The sequence below is a fragment of the Dermochelys coriacea genome, chromosome 6 (assembly GCF_009764565.3).
Source record: "Dermochelys coriacea isolate rDerCor1 chromosome 6, rDerCor1.pri.v4, whole genome shotgun sequence".
Classification (NCBI taxonomy): Eukaryota; Metazoa; Chordata; order Testudines; family Dermochelyidae; genus Dermochelys; species Dermochelys coriacea.
The window spans coordinates 73,815,320-73,838,034 of NC_050073.1; the positions used below are offsets into that span (position 1 = coordinate 73,815,320).

The 22,715-nt window shown below is 41.1% G+C and overlaps 1 protein-coding gene across 1 annotated transcript in view; it reads left to right on the top strand.

Annotated features, from left to right (window-relative positions):
* Positions 1–22,715, top strand: part of DPH6 (diphthamine biosynthesis 6) — a 389,640-nt gene that overhangs the window by 97,732 nt on the left and 269,193 nt on the right. The window contains 1 exon segment of the mRNA XM_038405768.2: positions 20,399–20,472. Coding sequence (XP_038261696.1) covers positions 20,399–20,472 — 74 coding nt within the window.

Below are 22,715 nucleotides of genomic sequence, written 5' to 3' on the forward strand. Positions count from 1 at the left end.
ATGTATGAGAGTGGAGACTAAAGTTGAAGGCTTATTACAGAGACTATTCTTTTACTAGCCACTTCTCTTTTAAATTGAGTACGTTTTCAGTTTAAGCATCTCTGCTGATTGTAACTGTGCTGGAATGGTGCAGTTATATTCAAAAATGTATTATACGTTTGCATACATAAAAATATCATCTGCATTTATACGTTATATGGAAGCAAACCTATAAAGGTTATCAGTAAGGAAAGAATTTAGTGTCACACATACCACTGCAGCAAATACTGATCCCTCAGTTCATCACACATGACCTATGTATTATCTGTTTTGGTAAGGAAGGGGAAAGAGGTAGTAGTATGAAAGACTGTGGAGACCCATCTGATGGATGATATTATAGGTAAGGAAATTATTATAGGTAAGGAAAGTTTGTTTTTGAGACAATATTGTTAATGCCCCGTATTCATGTATACCATGAAAGGTGATGTAGTTTTTTTTTTTTAAATTAAATGTAGTTGAGAGTACAGCTGTTCCCCTGGAGACATAGAACTGAAGAGTTAAGGAAAAATATTAGTGTAATGTTCATCCCACAGTGCTTACACAGTCTCAAATATTATGAGTCTGTTTGCGAACGTGCATCTCATGTTGAGGATATGGATATAAAATATTGTAAGTGTTCTTAAGGCAAATTAAATGGGAATTTTCCATGGGAGATGGGAAAATGCATATTAGAAACACTTTTGGATGCTGCTGTCAAGGCAGCTGTTATAGCTGAACATTTTTGAACACTATTTATTTCTGTAGATAAAGATTATACTCGTTAGTTACATAATTCTTTGAATTTTTCTGTGAAAGCCCTGAAAATGTAACTTTACCTTATTAGAAAAAAGAAAAAAAAACATTCTTGAAAAAGTATAATAAAGAGCTGTTGTATTTCATACCGTATTGGTTGCAGTGTGTGTAACTTTATTGTATTGTAAAACAGATACAATCCTCAAACTGAAAAATATTCAGATTTTGAGTAACTATAGAAATTCACAAATGATATAGGTTCAAAAGCTTGTCTCTGACCAACAGAAGTTGGTCCAATAAAAGATGTTAACGCACCCATGTTGTCTCTGTATAGAATTTCATTGTAATTTAGTCACTGCACAATGTAATGTATCTACACACAGTGTTTTTCTTTTGGTACTGTAAAACAGCACATAAAGGATTATCATAATGATTTTATCAGTCACAGTGCTGAGATTGAATGCATCCAATGAAGTGAGCTGTAGCTCACGAAAGCTTGTGTTCAAATAAATTTGTTAGTCTCTAAAGTGCCACAAGTCCTCTTCTTCTTTTAGTGCTGATTGTGTCAAGCTCACTACTTAATCAGACAGCTCTGGGTGTCAGCCTTTGTGAGTTTCTAAAATGCTTTATATTGCTGATACTCAGTAAAACATTAAAACCAACAAGAAACCGCTTTCAAATAAATAAAAGTAAAATTTTTGAGTCTAGTTCCTTAAACCTCAGTAGTTTAAAGCTTTAATCATCTATTTACTTTCCCTATAACATAATGTTCTAAGAATTCTACCAGTTTGGGCCTGATTGGTATTTGCCAAAGGGTAAATTTCAAAGATTTAAGGAAATCCAGTGTTGCTAATGACCACAGAAATAACTTGCATGACTAAATTGTATTCCCAAAAGTTCAGCTTTGTATTTGCAATCGGTGACAGATCAAAAAGTTATTTTTATGAAGTCTCTTTACTGAAAAACCTCTTAGGTGAAAAACAATTCTTTGATTCAGCAGAAGAAACATTTTTTTCCTGAAAAGAAGGAAGTTAACAAGCTTTTTTATTTCACTGTGGTAAAGACTTCTTTCTAACAAACAAACTACCCCCTTGTTTTTATTTATACACACACACACACCCATAAATTTTTCATCTGCAGAGCACCGTGTCATCCAACAACTTACCAAGGGTCATGGTGGATACTCCATCACTGATCATTTTTAAATCAAGATAAGATGTTTTTCTAAGAAGTATGCTCTAGGAATTATTTTGGGGAAGTTTTATGGTCTATGTTGTACCAGCGGTCACGGTAGATGATCAAAACAGTCCCTTCTGGCCTTGGAATCTATAAATCTGTGAATGTCAAATAATTTACTTTTCACCTGTTCTTTTGAAACACCTGATTGTGAGACCTATAATTTTTATGTAGGACTAATTTTGTAACTCAGCCTGCTAGCAATGGATGCACTATAATACTACAACTGAGGACAGTGTTTCAATTTCTGGTTGTGTTACCAGTAGTTGGTTATGTTTGTTACAGACATGATGATCATTTATAAGCTGTCTCTTCATTAGATCAGGCAGGGATAGTGATCATCATAATTTCCTAGGTAATGTAAGAGAATTTAGCATTATTTACTGCATAATATCAATTAACAATGGTACTGCAGAGGAATTCAACTCCAACAAAAAATACTGAAATGCCTTCTAATGTGGTAAAAGTAATTATATCTGATCTGAGTTGGATCTGAAGTATCTAGAAGACTGATGATGGGCATGTGGTGTGTAAATTAAAATTGGTGGTGTTTATAGTGTGACAGAATAGTTTTTTAACGTAGGGCACAATCTTGCAAGATGCTCAGCCTCTGGTCTTGATTTGTCAAAATTTAACTGAAGTCAAAAGGACTGCTTCAATGCTTAAAATTAGCAATTGCCTCAGTGCTTTGATTAAACGAGGCAGAGAGCTCAGCATGTTGCAGGATCAAGCCTTCAGTTGGCACTGATAAAGCTATGCATTCTAGTGTTCATATACATTTATATTCTTCAAAACATGTAAAATAGTGGATCATAGAATCATAGAATCATAGAATATCAGGGTTGGAAGGGACCCCAGAAGGTCATCTAGTCCAACCCCCTGCTCAAAGCAGGACCAAGTCCCAGTTAAATCATCCCAGCTAGGGCTTTGTCAAGCCTGACCTTAAAAACCTCTAAGGAAGGAGATTCTACCACCTCCCTAGGTAACGCATTCCAGTGTTTCACCACCCTCTTAGTGAAAAAGTTTTTCCTAATATCCAATCTAAACCTCCCCCATTGCAACTTGAGACCATTACTCCTCGTTCTGTCATCTGCTACCATTGAGAACAGTCTAGAGCCATCCTCTTTGAAACCCCCTTTCAGGTAGTTGAAAGCAGCTATCAAATCCCCCCTCATTCTTCTCTTCTGCAGACTAAACAATCCCAGCTCCCTCAGCCTCTCCTCATAAGTCATGTGCTCTAGACCCCTAATCATTTTCGTTGCCCTTCGTTGTACTCTTTCCAATTTATCCACATCCTTCCTGTAGTGTGGGGCCCAAAACTGGACACAGTACTCCAGATGAGGCCTCACCAGTGTCGAATAGAGGGGAACGATCACGTCCCTCGATCTGCTCGCTATGCCCCTACTTATACATCCCAAAATGCCATTGGCCTTCTTGGCAACAAGGGCACACTGCTGACTCATATCCAGCTTCTCGTCCACTGTCACCCCTAGGTCCTTTTCCGCAGAACTGCTGCCGAGCCATTCGGTCCCTAGTCTGTAGCGGTGCATTGGATTCTTCCATCCTAAGTGCAGGACCCTGCATTTATCCTTATTGAACCTCATTAGATTTCTTTTGGCCCAATCCTCCAATTTGTCTAGGTCCTTCTGTATCCTATCCCTCCCCTCCAGCGTATCTACCACTCCTTCCAGTTTAGTATCATCCGCAAATTTGCTGAGAGTGCAATCCACACCATCCTCCAGATCATTTATGAAGATATTGAACAAAACGGGCCCCAGGACCGACCCCTGGGGCACTCCACTTGACACCGGCTGCCAACTAGACATGGAGCCATTGATCACTACCCGTTGAGCCCGACAATCTAGCCAGCTTTCTACCCACCTTATAGTGCATTCATCCAGCCCATACTTCCTTAACTTGCTGACAAGAATGCTGTGGGAGACCGTGTCAAAAGCTTTGCTAAAGTCAAGAAACAATACATCCACTGCTTTCCCTTCATCCACAGAACCAGTAATCTCATCATAAAAGGCGATTAGATTAGTCAGGCATGACCTTCCCTTGGTGAATCCATGCTGACTGTTCCTGATCACTTCCTCTCCTCTAAGTGCTTCAGGATTGATTCTTTGAGGACCTGCTCCATGATTTTTCCAGGGACTGAGGTGAGGCTGACCGGCCTGTAGTTCCCAGGATCCTCCTTCTTCCCTTTTTTAAAGATGGGCACTACATTAGCCTTTTTCCAGTCATCCGGGACTTCCCCCGTTCGCCACGAGTTTTCAAAGATAATGGCCAAGGGCTCTGCAATCACAGCCGCCAATTCCTTCAGCACTCTCGGATGCAATTCGTCCGGCCCCATGGACTTGTGCACGTCCAGCTTTTCTAAATAGTCCCTAACCACCTCTATCTCTACAGAGGGCTGGCCATCTCTTCCCCATTTTGTGTTGCCCAGCACAGCAGTCTGGGAGCTGACCTTGTTAGTGAAAACAGAGGCAAAAAAAGCATTGAGTACATTAGCTTTTTCCACATCCTCTGTCACTAGCTTGCCTCCCTCATTCAGTAAGGGGCCCACACTTTCCTTGGCTTTCTTCTTGTTGCCAACATACCTGAAGAAACCCTTCTTGTTACTCTTGACATCTCTTGCTAGCTGCAGCTCCAGGTGCGATTTGGCCCTCCTGATATCTTTCCTACATGCCCGAGCAATATTTTTATACTCTTCCCTGGTCATATGTCCAAGCTTCCACTTCTTGTAAGCTTCTTTTTTATGTTTAAGATCCGCTAGGATTTCACCATTAAGCCAAGCTGGTCGCCTGCCATATTTACTATTCTTTGACTCATCGGGATGGTTTGTCCCTGTAACCTCAACAGGGATTCCTTGAAATACAGCCAGCTCTCCTGGACTCCCTTCCCTTTCATGTTAGTCCCCCAGGGGATCCTGGCCATCTGTTCCCTGAGGGAGTCAAAGTCTGCTTTCCTGAAGTCCAGGGTCCGTATCCTGCTGCTTACCTTTCTTCCCTGCGTCAGGATCCTGAACTCAACCAACTCATGGTCACTGCCTCCCAGATTCCCATCCACTTTTGCTTCCCCCACTAATTCTACCCGGTTTGTGAGCAGCAGGTCAAGAAAAGCGCTCCCCCTAGTTGGCTCCCCTAGCACTTGCACCAGGAAATTGTCCCCTACGCTTTCCAAAAACTTCCTGGATTGTCTATGCACCGCTGTATTGCTCTCCCAGCAGATATCAGGAAAATTAAAGTCACCCATGAGAATCAGGGCATGCGATCTAGTAGCTTCCGTGAGTTGCCGGAAGAAAGCCTCATCCACCTCATCCCCCTGGTCCGGTGGTCTATAGCAGACTCCCACCATGACATCACTCTTGTTGCACACACTTCTAAACTTAATCCAGAGACACTCAGGTTTTTCCACAGTTTCGTACCGGAGCTCTGAGCAGTCATACTGCTCCCTTACATACAGTGCTACTCCCCCACCTTTTCTGCCCTGCCTGTCCTTCCTGAACAGTTTATAACCATCCATGACTGTACTCCAGTCATGTGAGTTATCCCACCAAGTCTCTGTTATTCCAATCACGTCATAATTCCTTGACATCACCAGGACCTCCAGTTCTCCCTGCTTGTTTCCAAGGCTTTGTGCATTTGTATATAAGCACTTGAGATAACCTGTTGATCGCCCCTCATTCCCAGTATGAGGCAGGAGCCCTCCCCTCACAGACCTTCCTGCCTGTGCTTCCTCCCGGTATCCCGCTTTCCCACTTACCTCAGGGCTTTGGTCTCCTTCCCCCGGTGAACCTAGTTTAAGCCCTCCTCACTAGGTTAGCCAGCCTGCTGGCAAAGATGTTCTTCCCTCTCTTCGTAAGATGGAGCCCGTCTCTGCCCAGCACTCCTCCTTCATGGAACACCATCCCATGGTCAAAGAATCCAAAGCCTTCTCTCCGACACCACCTGCGTAGCCATTCGTTGACCTCCACGATTCGACGGTCCCTACCCAGGCCTTTTCCTTCCACGGGGAGGATGGACGAGAACACCACTTGCGCCTCCAACTCCTTTATCCTTCTTCCCAGAGCCACATAGTCCGCAGTGATCCGCTCAAGGTCATTCTTGGCAGTATCATTGGTGCCCACGTGGAGAAGCAGGAAGGGGTAGCGATCCGAGGGCTTGATGAGTCTCGGCAGTCTCTCCGTCACATCACGAATCTTAGCCCCTGGCAAGCAGCAGACTTCTCGGTTTTCCCGGTCAGGGCGGCAGATAGATGACTCAGTCCCCCGGAGGAGAGAGTCCCCGACCACCACCACCCGCCTTCTCCTCTTGGGAGTGGTGGTCGTGGAACCCCCAACCTCAGGACATCGCATCTCATGCCTCCCAACCAGCGGAGTCTCCTTCTGCTTTCTCCCCCCAGACATATCATCTGGTCCACTCTCCGCATTGGTACCTGTGGAGAGAACATGAAAGCGGTTAGTTACCTGTGTCTGTGTTACTGGAACCCGGACATTCCGCTTACCTCTTCTGGAGGTCACATGTTGCCAAGCTTCTTCACTGGCCTCTTGGCTCCTCTGTGCAACCTGCTCTACATCTTTAGAGCTTTGTGCCCCTAGAAGGCTATCCTGAGTTTGGTCCAGAAAATCCTCAGTCTCTCGATACAACGCAGGGTCGTTACCTGTTGCTCCAGACCTTCAATCTTCTCTTCCAATATGGAGACCAGCTTGCACTTTGTACAGACAAAGTCGCTTCTGTCCTGTGGAAGAAAGACAAACATGGCACATCCAGTGCAGGTCACAACAGCTGAATTCCCCCCTTCCATATCACCTACCTACTACGGAGCTTCCTCAGAGACGTTGGCAAGATGTAAGCCTCAATGGGCTCACTCCAGGCGAACTCCCAGGCAAACTCCTGCTGTGAGCTGCTCTGCTGTCCCCGCTGCTCCGCTGCTCCGCTGCCGCTCAGCTGGTTCGCGAGGCTCCGGCTATTTTTAAACAGCCAGGCTTCCCTGACGCAAACACACAGACACCCTAATGCCCGCCCCCTGCAGGCTAGCGCCAATCAGACACTCACTCAGGCTCCCTCCCAGCAAACACACGCTCGGATACTTCCTCAGCAAGCAAACACACACACTCGGATACTTACCAGTCCCAGGCAAACTCCTGCTGTGAGCTGCTCTGCTGTCCCCGCTGCTCCGCTGGTTCGCTGCCGCTCAGCTGGTTCGCGAGGCTCCGGCTATTTTTAAACAGCCAGGCTTCCCTGACGCAAACACACAGACACCCTAATGCCCGCCCCCTGCAGGCTAGCAGCCAATCAGACACTCACTCAGGCTCCCTCCCAGCAAACACACGCTCGGATACTTCCTCAGCAAGCAAACACACACACTCGGATACTTACCAGTCCCAGGCAAACTCCTGCTGTGAGCTGCTCTGCTGTCCCCGCTGCTCCGCTGGTTCGCTGCCGCTCAGCTGGTTCGCGAGGCTCCGGCTATTTTTAAACAGCCAGGCTTCCCTGACGCAAACACACAGACACCCTAATGCCCGCCCCCTGCAGGCTAGCAGCCAATCAGACACTCACTCAGGCTCCCTCCCAGCAAACACACGCTCGGATACTTCCTCAGCAAGCAAACACACACACTCGGATACTTACCAGTCCCAGGCAAACTCCTGCTGTGAGCTGCTCTGCTGTCCCCGCTGCTCCGCTGGTTCGCTGCCGCTCAGCTGGTTCGCGAGGCTCCGGCTATTTTTAAACAGCCAGGCTTCCCTGACGCAAACACACAGACACCCTAATGCCCGCCCCCTGCAGGCTAGCAGCCAATCAGACACTCACTCAGGCTCCCTCCCAGCAAACACACGCTCGGATACTTCCTCAGCAAGCAAACACACACACTCGGATACTTACCAGTCCCAGGCAAACTCCTGCTGTGAGCTGCTCTGCTGTCCCCGCTGCTCCGCTGGTCGCTGCCGCTCAGCTGGTTCGCGAGGCTCCGGCTATTTTTAAACAGCCAGGCTTCCCTGACGCAAACACACAGACACCCTAATGCCCGCCCCCTGCAGGCTAGCAGCCAATCAGACACTCACTCAGGCTCCCTCCCAGCAAACACACGCTCGGATACTTCCTCAGCAAGCAAACACACACACTCGGTACTTACCAGTCCCAGGCAAACTCCTGCTGTGAGCTGCTCTGCTGTCCCCGCTGCTCCGCTGGTTCGCTGCCGAACTAGATGCTGCATCTAACTTGCAAACCCACTAATGCATAGAATACTCCTTAATAGTCAATTAATTAGTGCACTACTGGAATCATTAAAAGTAAAGGTCTGGTTAGACCTTGCTTTAATTTTCAGAATGTAAAGCTATATTATTGGACATCTTCAACTAATCATTTAATGAGGAAAATTTTACTGTTCTGCTAAGTAATTGAAACATTTCTGTGTTTTTTTATTCAGCCTGTGATCAGATCAGCTTTAATACACATTAGAAATTCATTCAATCAAAATTATGTTTGAAAAACAAATAAAAAGGAATGGGATGATCTCTACTACTTATATTTGAAGTTGAAACTTGTTTGTTTTATATCATCATAACGTGGTCTTTTTTAGGTGATTACATTTAGGGCCCAATCCTCCTCTCATATGTGCTCCGTTACATACCAAAAATGAACCATATTGAATGACTTGACTTCTGGTTTAGTTCAGTGCCTTGAAACTACAGTGTTGGTTGCCTGCAAAGTATGTACATCCAGGTATTCTCAAAGTATTTCATAGTGTGGAACACAGGGGTAGATCGTTTTTCCTGCCATTCATATTTGCAGGGATGCAGAACATATCTGTGGCAGTTACAGTAATTTCTTCCATAGAAAAGTAATGTAGGAAAGGATTTGAATTTTTACCTGTCTTTAATGTGATGTGTTTGTTCTTTTTGAAAAAAAAATACTCATATTTTCTATTTTTGCTATTCAGTGCAGCATGTTCTTCTTTTCTTCATTTCTACTGCCTACCTGTTGCTAGGTCCTTGTCTTCCTCTTAGGGTAACCAGATGTCCTGATTTTATAGGACTGATATATGGGGCTTTTTCTTACATAGGCACCTATTACCCCCACACCCTGTCCCAGTTTTTCACACTTGCTATCTGGTCATCCTACTTCCTCTGTATGTACTTACCTGTTATTTGGCTCCCCTCTACATGCTGCTCAGTCACCTTGCCCTGTTGTCTCTCTGCTACCCTAGATATAGTTACTGGTTGCATCATTTCTTTTTCCCATGGACATTCCTTTCCCACTGATAGGTCAGGTGTCTGGGCAACTACAACTCCTTCTCCTCTGTAGAAGCAGCCCTTAGTACAAGTAGCTAGGCTAGCTCCTTCTCATGCTCAACTGCTTTTACAGGCTCTTCTTTACAGTGAAGAGCCCAGAGGTCTATATAGACAGTTGGAAACAAGGAGAGAAGTCAGAACCCTGTGACCAGCCAGCTATTGACATACTATTGACTATTGACAGACATAAATGATCTGGAGGATGGTGTGGATTGCACTCTCAGCAAATTTGCGGATGATACTAAACTGGGAGGAGTGGTAGATACGCTGGAGGGGAGGGATAGGATACAGAAGGACCTAGACAAATTGGAGGATTGGGCCAAAAGAAATCTAATGAGGTTCAATAAGGATAAGTGCAGGGTCCTGCACTTAGGATGGAAGAATCCAATGCACCGCTACAGACTAGGGACTGAATGGCTCGACAGCAGTTCTGCGGAAAAGGACCTAGGGGTGACAGTGGACGAGAAGCTGGATATGAGTCAGCAGTGTGCCCTTGTTGCCAAGAAGGCCAATGGCATTTTGGGATGTATAAGTAGGGGCATAGCGAGCAGATCGAGGGACGTGATCGTTCCCCTCTATTCGACACTGGTGAGGCCTCATCTGGAGTACTGTGTCCAGTTTTGGGCCCCACACTACAGGAAGGATGTGGATAAATTGGAAAGAGTACAACGAAGGGCAACGAAAATGATTAGGGGTCTAGAGCACATGACTTATGAGGAGAGGCTGAGGGAGCTGGGATTGTTTAGTCTGCAGAAGAGAAGAATGAGGGGGGATTTGATAGCTGCTTTCAACTACCTGAAAGGGGGTTTCAAAGAGGATGGCTCTAGACTGTTCTCAATGGTAGCAGATGACAGAACGAGGAGTAATGGTCTCAAGTTGCAATGGGGGAGGTTTAGATTGGATATTAGGAAAAACTTTTTCACTAAGAGGGTGGTGAAACACTGGAATGCGTTACCTAGGGAGGTGGTAGAATCTCCTTCCTTAGAGGTTTTTAAGGTCAGGCTTGACAAAGCCCTGGCTGGGATGATTTAACTGGGACTTGGTCCTGCTTTGAGCAGGGGGTTGGACTAGATGACCTTCTGGGGTCCCTTCCAACCCTGATATTCTATGATTCTATGATTCTATACTACCAGCTAGTGTTCTATGGGCCAATCAATTAGATAGAATAATTTGCAAACCAACAAGTTAGATAGATAGACTTTGTCTTGAATAGTGATGTTATTGTGTATTTGAATGGGAGATCAGACTCCTGAGTGTGGTTCTGGGGGCATGGATCAGCGTTCATGTCACACTCCCCGTCAGTACCTTACCCAAGCTGGGAAGCTAATGATCCAATCAGCGGACCGAATTCGGTGATAAATGCATGTCACATATGCGTACGCAAAGAAGAAGTGTGGTTCTTTTTCTGATTTCTATCATGTCTTTAAGTTTTGATTTAGCTTCAGTTTCAGTGCTGCTAGGGGAATATGGAATAATAGCATTGCAGATCCAAGCAGTAGTCAGTATTTCAATTATAACTAGAACCAATTTTAATTTTCTTTTGAACTTTGGGGTTTTTTTGTTGTTGTTTTAGATATCCCTCATACTTCATCTGTTCTCTACTATAAGATAAGAAAAAGTAGGTCCACAAAAGACATGGAATTGTTAATATTTATTACATTTTCTGTACGTCTTCTGTGTTCCATATTTGTAAGAAAAATTATACCATTAATAATATCCATATTTAATTACAGTTTGTTGAGGAAAAATGATTGGTGCTGTAAAATTGCCTACTGGATAAAATTATTGCTCTTCAGTATATTTTATCATGGGGAAGGATGCAAGATGGAACTTAATCTAAATTCTAATTGACTAGTCAACAACAAATGACAAAAGTAGATTCTGCATTTGCACAATACATAAAACAAAAATAGCAAATTAATGTAATAAACTCTCACAGTGATGTAAGAATCATTCATAACAGGAGAAATGATTGTAGGACTTGATTCTGAGTAATGCTGGGCATTTTGAATTCAGTGAATGCTCCACGCCAGGTAGGATCAGGACCGTGGTCCTTTATGAGTAAGTCATGCTAATGGGACTGTAGATAAAGTCAGATTACCCACCAACTGCCATTAGTTATCAGCATATTTGTTGAAGGTGTTAATCTCCTCTCACATTGGCAGCTTCACAGCTATATTTGCTCTACAAGATGCACATGCAGCTCCTGTGAAGGAACATTTTGGTGATGCTGTGAAACTGAAGAAAATCTGAGAGACTTAAATTACACATGCATGGGCAGTTGTAAAAGTCAACCAAAAAAATAGAGCCAAATTTTATTGACTACAGTGGAGGTAGGCCAGCAGAAAATTTGATTTCATAATGAAGTTTAATTTCCTGCCTACTTCACACAGATCGATTAGGAATATAATATATGTAAGTCACTTATTTTTAGCATGTCCATTGCATTCTGATCTGATAATGGCCACATTCAATCTCTTCTCTTCTCTTCTCTTCTCTTCTCTTCTCTTCTCTTCTCTTCTCTTCTCTTCTCATCATTAAGTTCCATATCTTAGGGACCTCTGCCCCCAGCAGTCAAAAAGGGGTTGTGATCAATTAAAGGACTTTGAATTGGGTCTGGAATTGAATGAGTAGCCACTATTATGAGTATTATCAGTAGTTTGATATACACACCAGCCTGCTTGGCGTTGGAGAAGGGCTGCTGAATGTTGTACGAACAGGTGTGCTTATGTGGCCTTCACTTTCAGCCACCAGAAGAGTGGGTTGCAGTTGCTTAATCTGAAGTCTGTGAAGAGGATCACATGGCAAGGCCTTTTATGAGAAGAATGGGCATCGTCTCCTGCCTAGCTGCAGGTGGAAGAAGACATTCTTTCTTTCCCCCACTTGTTAATGTTTGCAGAGGAAGGGATGAACCAGTAAGATTCTAAGAGGGATGTTTGGAGGGCTGACCTCCTCACTGAGGTTATTGATCTAGCCAGTTCTTTGAATTTCCCATGCTTCATTTCTCTCTTATCTCAGAGGATTTTGGGGCCTACTGCAACATCTTACTGCCTTCCCCCAGGTGTTTATTTCTCTTAAACAATAGACCATCTAGATCAGTGGTTCTCAAAGCCTGTCCGCCGCTTGTTCAGGGAAAGCCCCTGGCGGATCGGATCTTGTCTTGTGTACCAATGTAATTGTGAAAGAGATGTGGGCAGAGGTTTAGTGGTATTAGTTTTGACTCCAAACTCTGAACTGGGGGCAAACTTGTTGAGAAGGTGCTGGTAAGCCAAAGTCATTTGTTTCTTGAGAACTGGCCAGGTTATAATTTCTTCTCTCTGTGTGTGTATTCAAAGCCATATCTGCTCACATTACTGAAAAGATTCTACTCTTTGTCTTATAACCCTTTACAGATGTAAAAGGGAAAAGAATTTGTTCCTTTAATTTATAATTAAACATGCATAATGTAAAAAGTTATTAAACTACCAATTCTGCAGTTTAGAATATCTGTCTATGCTTTTGACTTGTTGAGTCTTCTTAGCAGGATGGATAAAAATCAACGATTATTTTAAAAAATAAAAAAAAAATCATTTTTTAAATTTAAATTGGATTTTTTTGATAAAATGCTTTTTGAGGAAAAAACCTATCTAAAGATAGTTTTAATTAAGGTACATTATAGCTCAAAGATGTCTCATCATGAATAGGGATTAAAATTCTAATTCTATAATATGGGACAATATATTCATGTAACGTTTAAGAAGAGTTTTGTAAATGAGTTCCAATAGTTCATGGATAAGGGACCTAATTTTATGGGGCTCCAGAGGCTTCTGTATAGGTTAATCTTTCTATATACCCAATGGGACTCAGTGTTCAGTCTAGAAGATACCATCAGAGATGCTTAGTTTTACAGTTCTCAAACTGTGGATTTGTGTCTCCAGAGATAACATGCTTGTTAACAGCAAAAATGTTTTAAATAAATAAATAATACACAGAGGTGAGAAATAACAGACCTCAACCCTATTGTCCCTCTGCAAAATTGTGTACACAGAGTCAATCCCTTAGCTCTCTCTAAAAGTGCGAAGTTTCAAAAATTTCGATGACTAGAAAATTGTTGGGGGCGGAAAAGATCTGGACAAGAAGAAGTTGTCTTGAGATAAATGTGAGAAGGGAGGGACAGGCAGTAGAAACAAAAGTGAAACTGTTTGAGCAGAATATTCCATAAGTCTTGAGGTCTTTCTGAGTGTAGCCTTCGTTGATTTAAGATCTACCATACCATTCTCTTACCAGAAGGGAAAACCTATGATGGCAACAGGCGTAAAAGAGACCCAGTTTGGGAATAAGAACCATTCAAGAAATATGTTCGCTGATGATGTTTTAAAAAAAGTCACACCAGTGAACTGGTGGAAGTCACTTAAGTACTTGGATTCAGAGACTGTTGAAGTGATGATCTAATAATATAACAGCAGTAGCTTCTTCTGCCGATGTAGAAAGAATATTTTCTTCCTTTGGACTAATTCATTCCGAATTGAAAGATCGTTTGGGACCTGAAAAAGTAGGAAAGCTTTCTTTTCCAGATTGTGAACAAACAGGAAAATGAAGGTGAAGACGACTGAGTTAGCTGCAGAAGCCAATATTTTAAGTTTCTCATGTTGACCTGGCTGACATGGTCGATTTAATTTTTGTTTTTGTTTTTTTAAAATATTTCATTTAACTATTTTAGTTAAAAACAATTTTAACAAAAACAAACCTGATTAAAAAAAAACTTGAATGTTTAACTAAATTCAAAAATTCATATGCTTGTTTTGTTAAAATATTATGTTTGCTGTTGAAGAAGAAAAACCAGAATACATAACATTGTTGTTTTAGTTAAATAAAACAACTTAAATGTCTGTCTGGTGATGTTCTCCTAATACAGCATGGCAAGAAAATTGTCCGAATATTAATGATTAACGTGTTGAATTGGAGATAGTTCACCTCCCAGTGACTTCATAAATATCTGCTTCAATTACCTTTGGTAAATGAAATAACCAAACAACCACTCATTTTCTGCTATAGCTGTAAAACTAATCTGAAAAGTGTTCAAAATAAATCACTTTAAAAATGTATAGTGTGTACCTTCTAAAAATGAAACCTACATCTATCTGAATTTTGAAGAATATATATTAAGGTTATAACAACCAACAAGAATGCACTTTTATGTAGAAATCCATGATTAAATCAATTTGATTTAAATCAAATCCACTCTGCTTCTTAGAGACTCTTAAAGTGATGTTCTCTGATAATTGACGAGGTAAATATGACACTGTGGGGCTTAAATTAATATTTTAAATTTTCTCTGTTTACAAGTAAAAAGATCTTGGGATTTTTATAACTGCAAATGTGAGATCTGAAAGTAAATCTGCTTTTTCTGGTTCATGCATCATCACTAGTAAAAGATCTTATGGCCCCAAATTTGCCCTCATTCATATTTATGTAATACCACTGCCTTTAACATAGTTAACAATTCTGTTGATGTTACATGAGATCAGTTCACTTTCTCTTAGCTAAGTTGTTTTTCAGGGATCACTATAGTGAGCAGATACAACTTTGAACACACATAGGGATTTGATTTGTTGAGGGAGAAGCAATTGTAGTAATTTTTCTAACATCTGAACTTTAAAGTTGAGTAAACTTTTCTTGATCTTTTCTATTGATAATATTTGTATTTTCAGACTCAATCCCATGTCTGACCAAGCAGGTTGTATATTCCCAGTTTATTTCCAGCACCTTTTCTGACAGCTTTATAATTCCTCACACTGTTAAAGTGGCTATGAGTATGTATCTTTATATGCTAACGCTATATTATACAATTCCTGTGTGTCTAACATACATATACATGTTAACTAGTGGCAGTGTCTGACATAATAGTCTATCAGCCTACCTTTCATAGTTTCTCATTTAGGATGTATGGTGTAGTGTTCATGTACAACAGCTATTTTCACAGATATTTTCTTGGTGATTGCCTGCTTCCTAGTGGGGCTTCATAGTGTAGGGTTGTCATTGTATGGTAAGTTTCAGAGTAGCATCCGTGTTAGTCTGTATTCACAAAAAGAAAAGGAGTACTTGTGGCACGTTAGAGAGTAACAAATTTATTTGAGCATAAGCTTTTGTGAGCTACAGCTCACTTCATCCGATGCATCGGATGAAGTGAGCTGTAGCTCACGAAAGCTTATGCTCAAATTTGTTAGTCTCTAAGGTGCCACGAGTACTCCTTTTCTTATTGTATGGTAACTTTTTCTCCTTTCTCATGCTTTTATGGGACTGGCCCTTTTAATCTGGCAAAGACAAACAGCTCCAGCCCTCCAGCAGCCATTTTTTCAGCTGACTGTTTGTTTGTGTCTGCCTTTTTTTTTTTAAAGCAGATAAATAGTTTTGGCTCCTGTTAAGTTTCCTCTAGTTCTCTCTTTCTTAATCCTGTAGAGCTGGCACTTGTCAGAGTTGCCACTGGTTGTTTCATTGTTTCTTTATGCATCCCAGTCTATCTGTCTTCATCTCTTGTCGTACACTTAGATTTTAAAATCTTTGGAGTAGGATCTACCTTTTGGTTCTGTGTTTGTACAGTGCCTAGTACAAGGGGGTCCTGATCCATGACTAGGACTCCTAGATGCTACGGTAATACTGTACTACTTCTACTAATGGTATAGAAATGTGGTTACCTTGAAACTTTTGTCATCAATAATCCCAAATGTATACATTAGCAACCTGATTAATTTATTATTCTGTAAGGCACTAGTAACTGCTTAAATGTTTCCATTACTAGTAGTCTGCTGTATTGGATTAAGGGAAATATATGCTACTGTGTAGTTCCATACAGAACAATATGTTGGAGATTGGCAAACATGTACATAAAATGTTCATTATTGAGATTGTATTAAATGTTTTGGAAGACAGTTGAGAATAAATCTCCTGATGTGAGGTGATACAGGAGAACTGTAAAGGTTCTATACCTGAAAATCTCAAATTCTGTAAATTCAGGTCCCTAAAATATGAAGGAAGGAAGCTAGGCTGTGACTAGATGGTTACTAACTAATTAACTTCTTGATAAACTCTTCTTAAATTGTCCTTATTCACTGTACTTTTTGATTGAATCCTGTATTTAATATCCATTTTATGCCACGTCTTGTAGCGCACTACATTATTTTTTTATTAACATATGATATCACATACTGCAATTTCAGCAGCCAGAGTAATAGATGACTGTTACTGGGGAAAAGCATTGCTGCTGTTCGATAATATTTCATATAAGCAGAGATGCCACCAATATAGTTGGATATCTAGATCAGGTCCATTATATCTACTATACTTTGGAAATAATAGAGTAGTGTGAATCATGAAATAGGAATTTAGGATGAATATTTGTTTATACAGTGTACTTGCGTATATTTTATGCCTTCATTGGCACTATATACCGTAATTCCAGAAAAATTGATAAAGGTGAAACAAAACAGTGACGAGCCAAGAATAAATTCAGCCAGAATATAAAGTCAATAGCTTGTTGTTGTGCAGTTTTGCCATATTGTAGAGAGTAAGTCATGTCTAAATACATCTCAGTGGCTGGGTCAGAAGTAGAAATACACAGTAATTAGAATGAGGATGATAGTGTATCATTCATTCATTCATTCATTCATAGTGCTAATAATTAATAGTTAGAAGTCAGGCTTTGGATACACATCACTGATATTTTCTTTGCTTTCTAGAGCTAATGTCTAAAATGTGATTGCAAAGCCTTAGTTTATTGTAAATATTTTTGTTTTTGGAGTTTCAGACAGAACAATTCACTCAGGTGTTTTCAGTTAAAAACATGGTACAGTTAGAAATGGTCACTGAAAACTTCAAGAATATTAATGAAAATGGAAAACTCTCACTTCACAACATACAATGATTTTCATAAAATAATGGCACATGGATAAAGAGAAAATCTGGTTCTAAAAGTGGTAATGAGCGACATGAATTATAGTGGCATCATTCACATTTTGTTCAATAGGTCACTGATCTATTAATACTCCATGGATGTGTATAAGGCACAAGCATGAAGGCTAAGTGAACTTAAATCTTTTGAGAAGTGTATTAATATACTTAAACTGCATACTTAAACTGCATAGCCTATTTTATAACTAAGTAATGCTAATGCGAAGCATATACTATTTACATAAAGTGTAGATATACAGAATAATACTTAGCTGCTGTACCTAACAAATTTGTTATGTGAATAGTTATATTGTTTTATAAAGTGCTTTGAACCTGACTGTGCTATACAAGTCGGATTGCCAACTTTCTAATCACACAAAACCAAGCAACCCTACCCCTTCCCGAGGCCCCGCCCCGCTCGCTCTGTCCCTCCATCGCTCACTCTCCCCCACCCTCACTCACTTACACTGGGCTGGGACAGAGAGTTGGAATGTGGAAGGCGGCTGAGGGCTCTGGCTCGGGATGTGGGCTCCAGGGTGGGGCCAGGGATGAGGGATTGGGGTGCAGGAGAGGGTTCTGGGCTGGGGCAGGGGGTTTGGGTAGTGGGGGTATGGGCTCCAAGTGGGGCCAGAAATTAGGAGAGGGCTCCTGGCTGGGAAAGGGGACTGGAGTGCGGGCTTCAGCTTGGGGGGAGTGGCGCTCTGGGGATGAAGGATTTGGGGTGCAGGAGGGGACTGGGGCAGGGTGTTGGGGGGGAGGTGTGGGCTCCATGATGGAGTTTGGGTGTAGGAGGAAATCTGGGGGTGAGGCAAGGGGTTGGGGTGCAGGAGGGGTGTGGTGTCCTGGCAGTGCTTACTGCGGCTCCCAGCCAATGGTCACGGTTCCCACCAATGCGAGCTGCAGAGCTGGCTCTCAGGGCGGGGGCAGCACGTGGAGCCTCCCTGGCTACCCATGCACCTCGGGGCTGCAGGGACTTGGCAGCTGCTTCCAGGAGCCATGCGGAGCTAGAGCAGGCAGGGAGCCTGCCTTAGCTGTGGCCCCCACTGCACCGCCGACTGTATTTTTTACAGCGCAGTTGGCAGTGCTGACTGGGGCACCAGGGTCCCTTTTCGACTGGGTATTCCAGTCCAAAACTGGACTCCTGGCAATCCAATATATAAGTGTTACTAATATTACTAATAGCAGTACAAGTATCTCACATGTCAAAGACAAACAGAACAAAGAAATACTGGAGAAAAGCTTTCAAATGTATAGTATACACTTAAAAAGACCCAAGAAAGCTCCATGGAAAATTTTGTAAAGAATTCTATTCAGAGACAATTCTGCTTAGCTTGATCTTAGCTTGATTACTCTTTTTCTTTTTCTTTTTAAATATAGTAATGGACTGGGTGGTCAAGGGAAGTACAGTGGATGTAATTTATCTGTATTTTTAAATGTCCTTTGACTTAGTATTGTACAGGCATCTCAAAGAGAAGCAGGAGGAGTATTGTCTGGATAATAATATCAATGGATAATGAACTGCTGACAGATAAGATATCATAACTTATTATCAATAGTATTACTTCAGAATGTGCAGAAGCATCACGTGGAATCCCATATAGAGCTTGGTATTGAGATCAGTATTATTCAGCATTCATTAATGACCTGAAGGAGAATGTAAATTCAACAGTGATCAAATTTGCAGATGATACAGCTAGGAGTTATGACAAATAGAGAGGATTTTCAATCAAAAATACAGTTGGATATGAACAGCTTGGGAATTTGGTTGGACTGGTACGAGATGAGAATTAATATAAAGAAGTATAAAATAATACACGAAGGAAAGGATAATGCAGCACAGGGATAAAACAGGGAATTGTTATCTAAAAATAGTTATGAAGCAGGTGACTTGGGGGGTAATTACTGATAAGGAACTGACTGAGTTTGCAATTGAATGTCATGACAAAAAAAAGACCAATTTCATTCTGAGATACATATATGGATAGGTATATAGATGAAAGTTTTGTGAGAAAGTCTTGCTGCAGACTTCACAGGATTGGTACAAGGCAGAACAACCTCAGAGGAGAAATTACACCTTAAAGCCATGATCAGCCATGGCAGGAAAACTAATTAAGCTCAAGTCAGTTTTACTGGGTGAAAATTTAGCAAGAAGAATGCTACTTCTGTTCCAGTAAATTGGTTCTGATTTGAACTCAAGATAAAAAAAAATAAAAAAAACAGATGCTTCCAATGAATCATTTTAAAAGTATGTTCATTTTAAAATGTAATATTTTCTAATCTATTTGCAAAAAAATTGCAAAAAAAAGCTTAAGTAATTAAATCCAGAAACAATGATCATATGGGAAAACAACCCAGAAAATCTGTTTTATAACAGAAGCTATCAAAGTCAACAGTTGCTCACAGATACCACAGATACCTACTGTTCTGTGTATGGAAAAAACATCATAATCGCACACTCCACTTTGTCATAAACATTGGAAAATACTGTTTAATGGTGACCACTATATCTTGATAAGATTTGTTTGTCAATGGAATGATTTTCCTTAGGGTGACAGAGACCTGTTTTAAGTAAAGTAATAACTGGCTGTATAGTTTTTCCCAGGTTGCTGAGATTCATTGTTGTGGCATAGGACCTTGTGTGGCAGAAGAGCAAAGAATTTAAATTAGAGAAAAATCATTAGGAATCCTCAGACACTTCCTCCATGGTGAAAAACATCTCAGCATAGATTGTAGGAGGGAGGAACATAATAAGCCTTCATTTGTGCTCTGAGGGGCAAAATGGCAAATCCTGCCTTTCTCCTGTTGGAATGGAGGGTACCAGGCATAATGGAACCAGAGCAGCTACACTGAATGGTGGTAGAAGTTTCAGGAACGGGTTGCAGGGTAGGGCCTGATGCTTTGCAGATACACTGGATATTTCCTTTGTAGAGTAGTGGTACTAAGGTAGCAGAGTACTGCTCCCTCTGAGGTTGGAGTAGTATCCATGGAGTAGATCTGCCTTGCAGACTATTTGTTTTTTTTTTTAAATACTATGTACTGAGAAAAGGATCCACCCTTTCTGGTTGGTTTTCAAAGTGAAGTATTGTATATTTCTGAATCTCCAGTCTGCCGATGAGTATGTGCATTAACGTATTTATAACATTATTATTCTTTTCTTTTTTTTTCCCTAAGGACAAGGAAGGAGTGGAAGGTGTCTCTGTAGGAGCCATTTTTTCTGATTATCAACGAGTTCGAGTGGAAGACGTGTAAGAAAATATTCTTGAGAAGTTACTTATAAACTTGAAAAAGATTTTTTTGTCAGTGATGTGCACAAAACCAACAAAAAGTCTGTAGTATAAAACAGAAACAGGTGCTTTTATTCCATATTCTAGGATACCTGATTTTTAAAACATACTAACCGAAAGCACTGTGCTTTTTTTCTTTGTATGTATATCTTGCATGTATACTAGTAGTGAAATTATAGTAGATGGATTTGATGGATTCTACAAATTTCTTTTTGTCTAATCCTGGATCCATTGAAATTATTGAGAGTTTTGGCATTGATATAGTGGGAGAGGTATTGGGCCATTTATGTCCACTTTCTCAGCTTCAGCTGGAGGATCCAGTAGTCCAAGGGAACAATAGAGTCACTACTCAATTCTAAAATGTAGAATTGATCAAAATAATCTGGTGGTTACCAGCTGACATTTTTCAACTGAAATTTCCATTAAGGACAGGAAATAAAAATGACCAGAATCATAATCAATATAATTTTGACCCACAAGAATCTGAAAACAAAGAAATATTGTAGACTATACAAAGCTCATCCACTGATTCATCATATTTTCCCCCAAACCAGCCAAATCTAGCATCTCCTGAAAGATGATCAGGCGTTAATAGGAAAAGCACCATATCTTTTTCAATTAATAAAATAGATGAGACACCTGATATTGGCTGTACTAACATTATTTCTTTTTGAAGACAAGCCAAAATTTACCAAAGATCCCAGTCTGTCACAGAAGGAGTTTGTTTAATAATTTAAAAAAATCAGTAAACAGCAACTTGCATTTCTCATTTGTAGTGGGAAGATTAGTTTAATGTGGGTGTACGATACTTCCTCTTCTGAGAGTTTCAACAAAAATTGATTGTATAAGATACACTTGCAAATATACACACCCTAGCAACATGCACAAGACTTTTTGTGCTTTGTTGGGCTTTTAAAAAGTCTATTTGCAAATAAAACTCTTGGTGCTTTGGAAGGAGAAGAGTGTAAACCTTAACATGAGGCTCAGAGTTTCAGGTGAAGTGTGGGGTAGGATTTAGGTCAAAATGTCTGCCTCCATGGGTGCAGAGAAATCAAATGCCTGGTTAAATTTAGGCTAATGAAAAATCATTGATACGCTAAAGTGCAATTAGTATAGTCCATTTAGTCTCACAACTTGTTCTATGCATCCATGTCATCGTAGGTGGTGAATACTAGTGGGCTAGTTGTGATTGTCAATGCATCTATTAGGGAGGGAAGGCTGCCAACTTCTCTTAGAGAAACTGTGGTGTGTCCTATACACAAGAAAACACTACTTGATGCTCACCGTTTGGGTAATGATTGACCAGTATCATCCATTTTTTCTTAAAATCATAGATGTGTCGCACCACAACCTTTTCTGAGTACCTAGTTGTCTCTGATATCTTTGATCCCTGTTAGTCTGGTTACCCACTTGGGTATGGAATTTAAACTGCCTTGGATACATGGGTTGATAGTCTCCTCCTAGCAGTAGATGAAGATCAGGTGTCAGTGTTGATATTTGGTTCTGCCAGGAGCTTTTGATACCATTGAACATGTGGTGGTGTGGACTACAGGAAGTGTGGACAGTGCTACTTTTGAGAGGCTCTGTTATTCCCCAGCTAAATATTCCCAGAAAGTGATATGAGGAAGTTGTTCCTCTTCACTTAGGGCACTATTATGTCGAGTTACATAAGGGCTCCTGTTCACTGGGCCTTTAGGAGGGTTAGTAAGAAGATACAGTGTTTTCAGTATGCTGATGGCACTCAGCGCAATTATTCCTGATCCAGCCAGTGTCTGAAGGAGACTTAGTATGCGTAAGAACTGGTTGGCTGAAGCTCAGATGGCATAAGAATGACATGATTCAGGTAGATTGGGGGAAGCAATTGCATAAAATATCCAGATTGATAGTCCAGTGAAGGAGGTGTGTAGCTGCCATATGTTACATTGGTTCTCAATCTGTGGGTTGTGCTGGCTCCCCGGACGCTGTTGGATGATGATACTGTGACAGCATCCAGGATGTTTTTTACATCTGAGTCTGATCAGGATACTGCAACCATTTCTTTTGAGTGAGGACCTAGCTATTATGATCTGTGCCTTTGCCGCCTAAAGACTGGATTACTGCAATACACTTTATATGAGGATTACTTTAAATCAAACCAGAAATTTAAGCTAGTGTAGAATGCATCTATTAAGCAGTGCTCTGAGGTGGCAGCATGTGTCACCAGT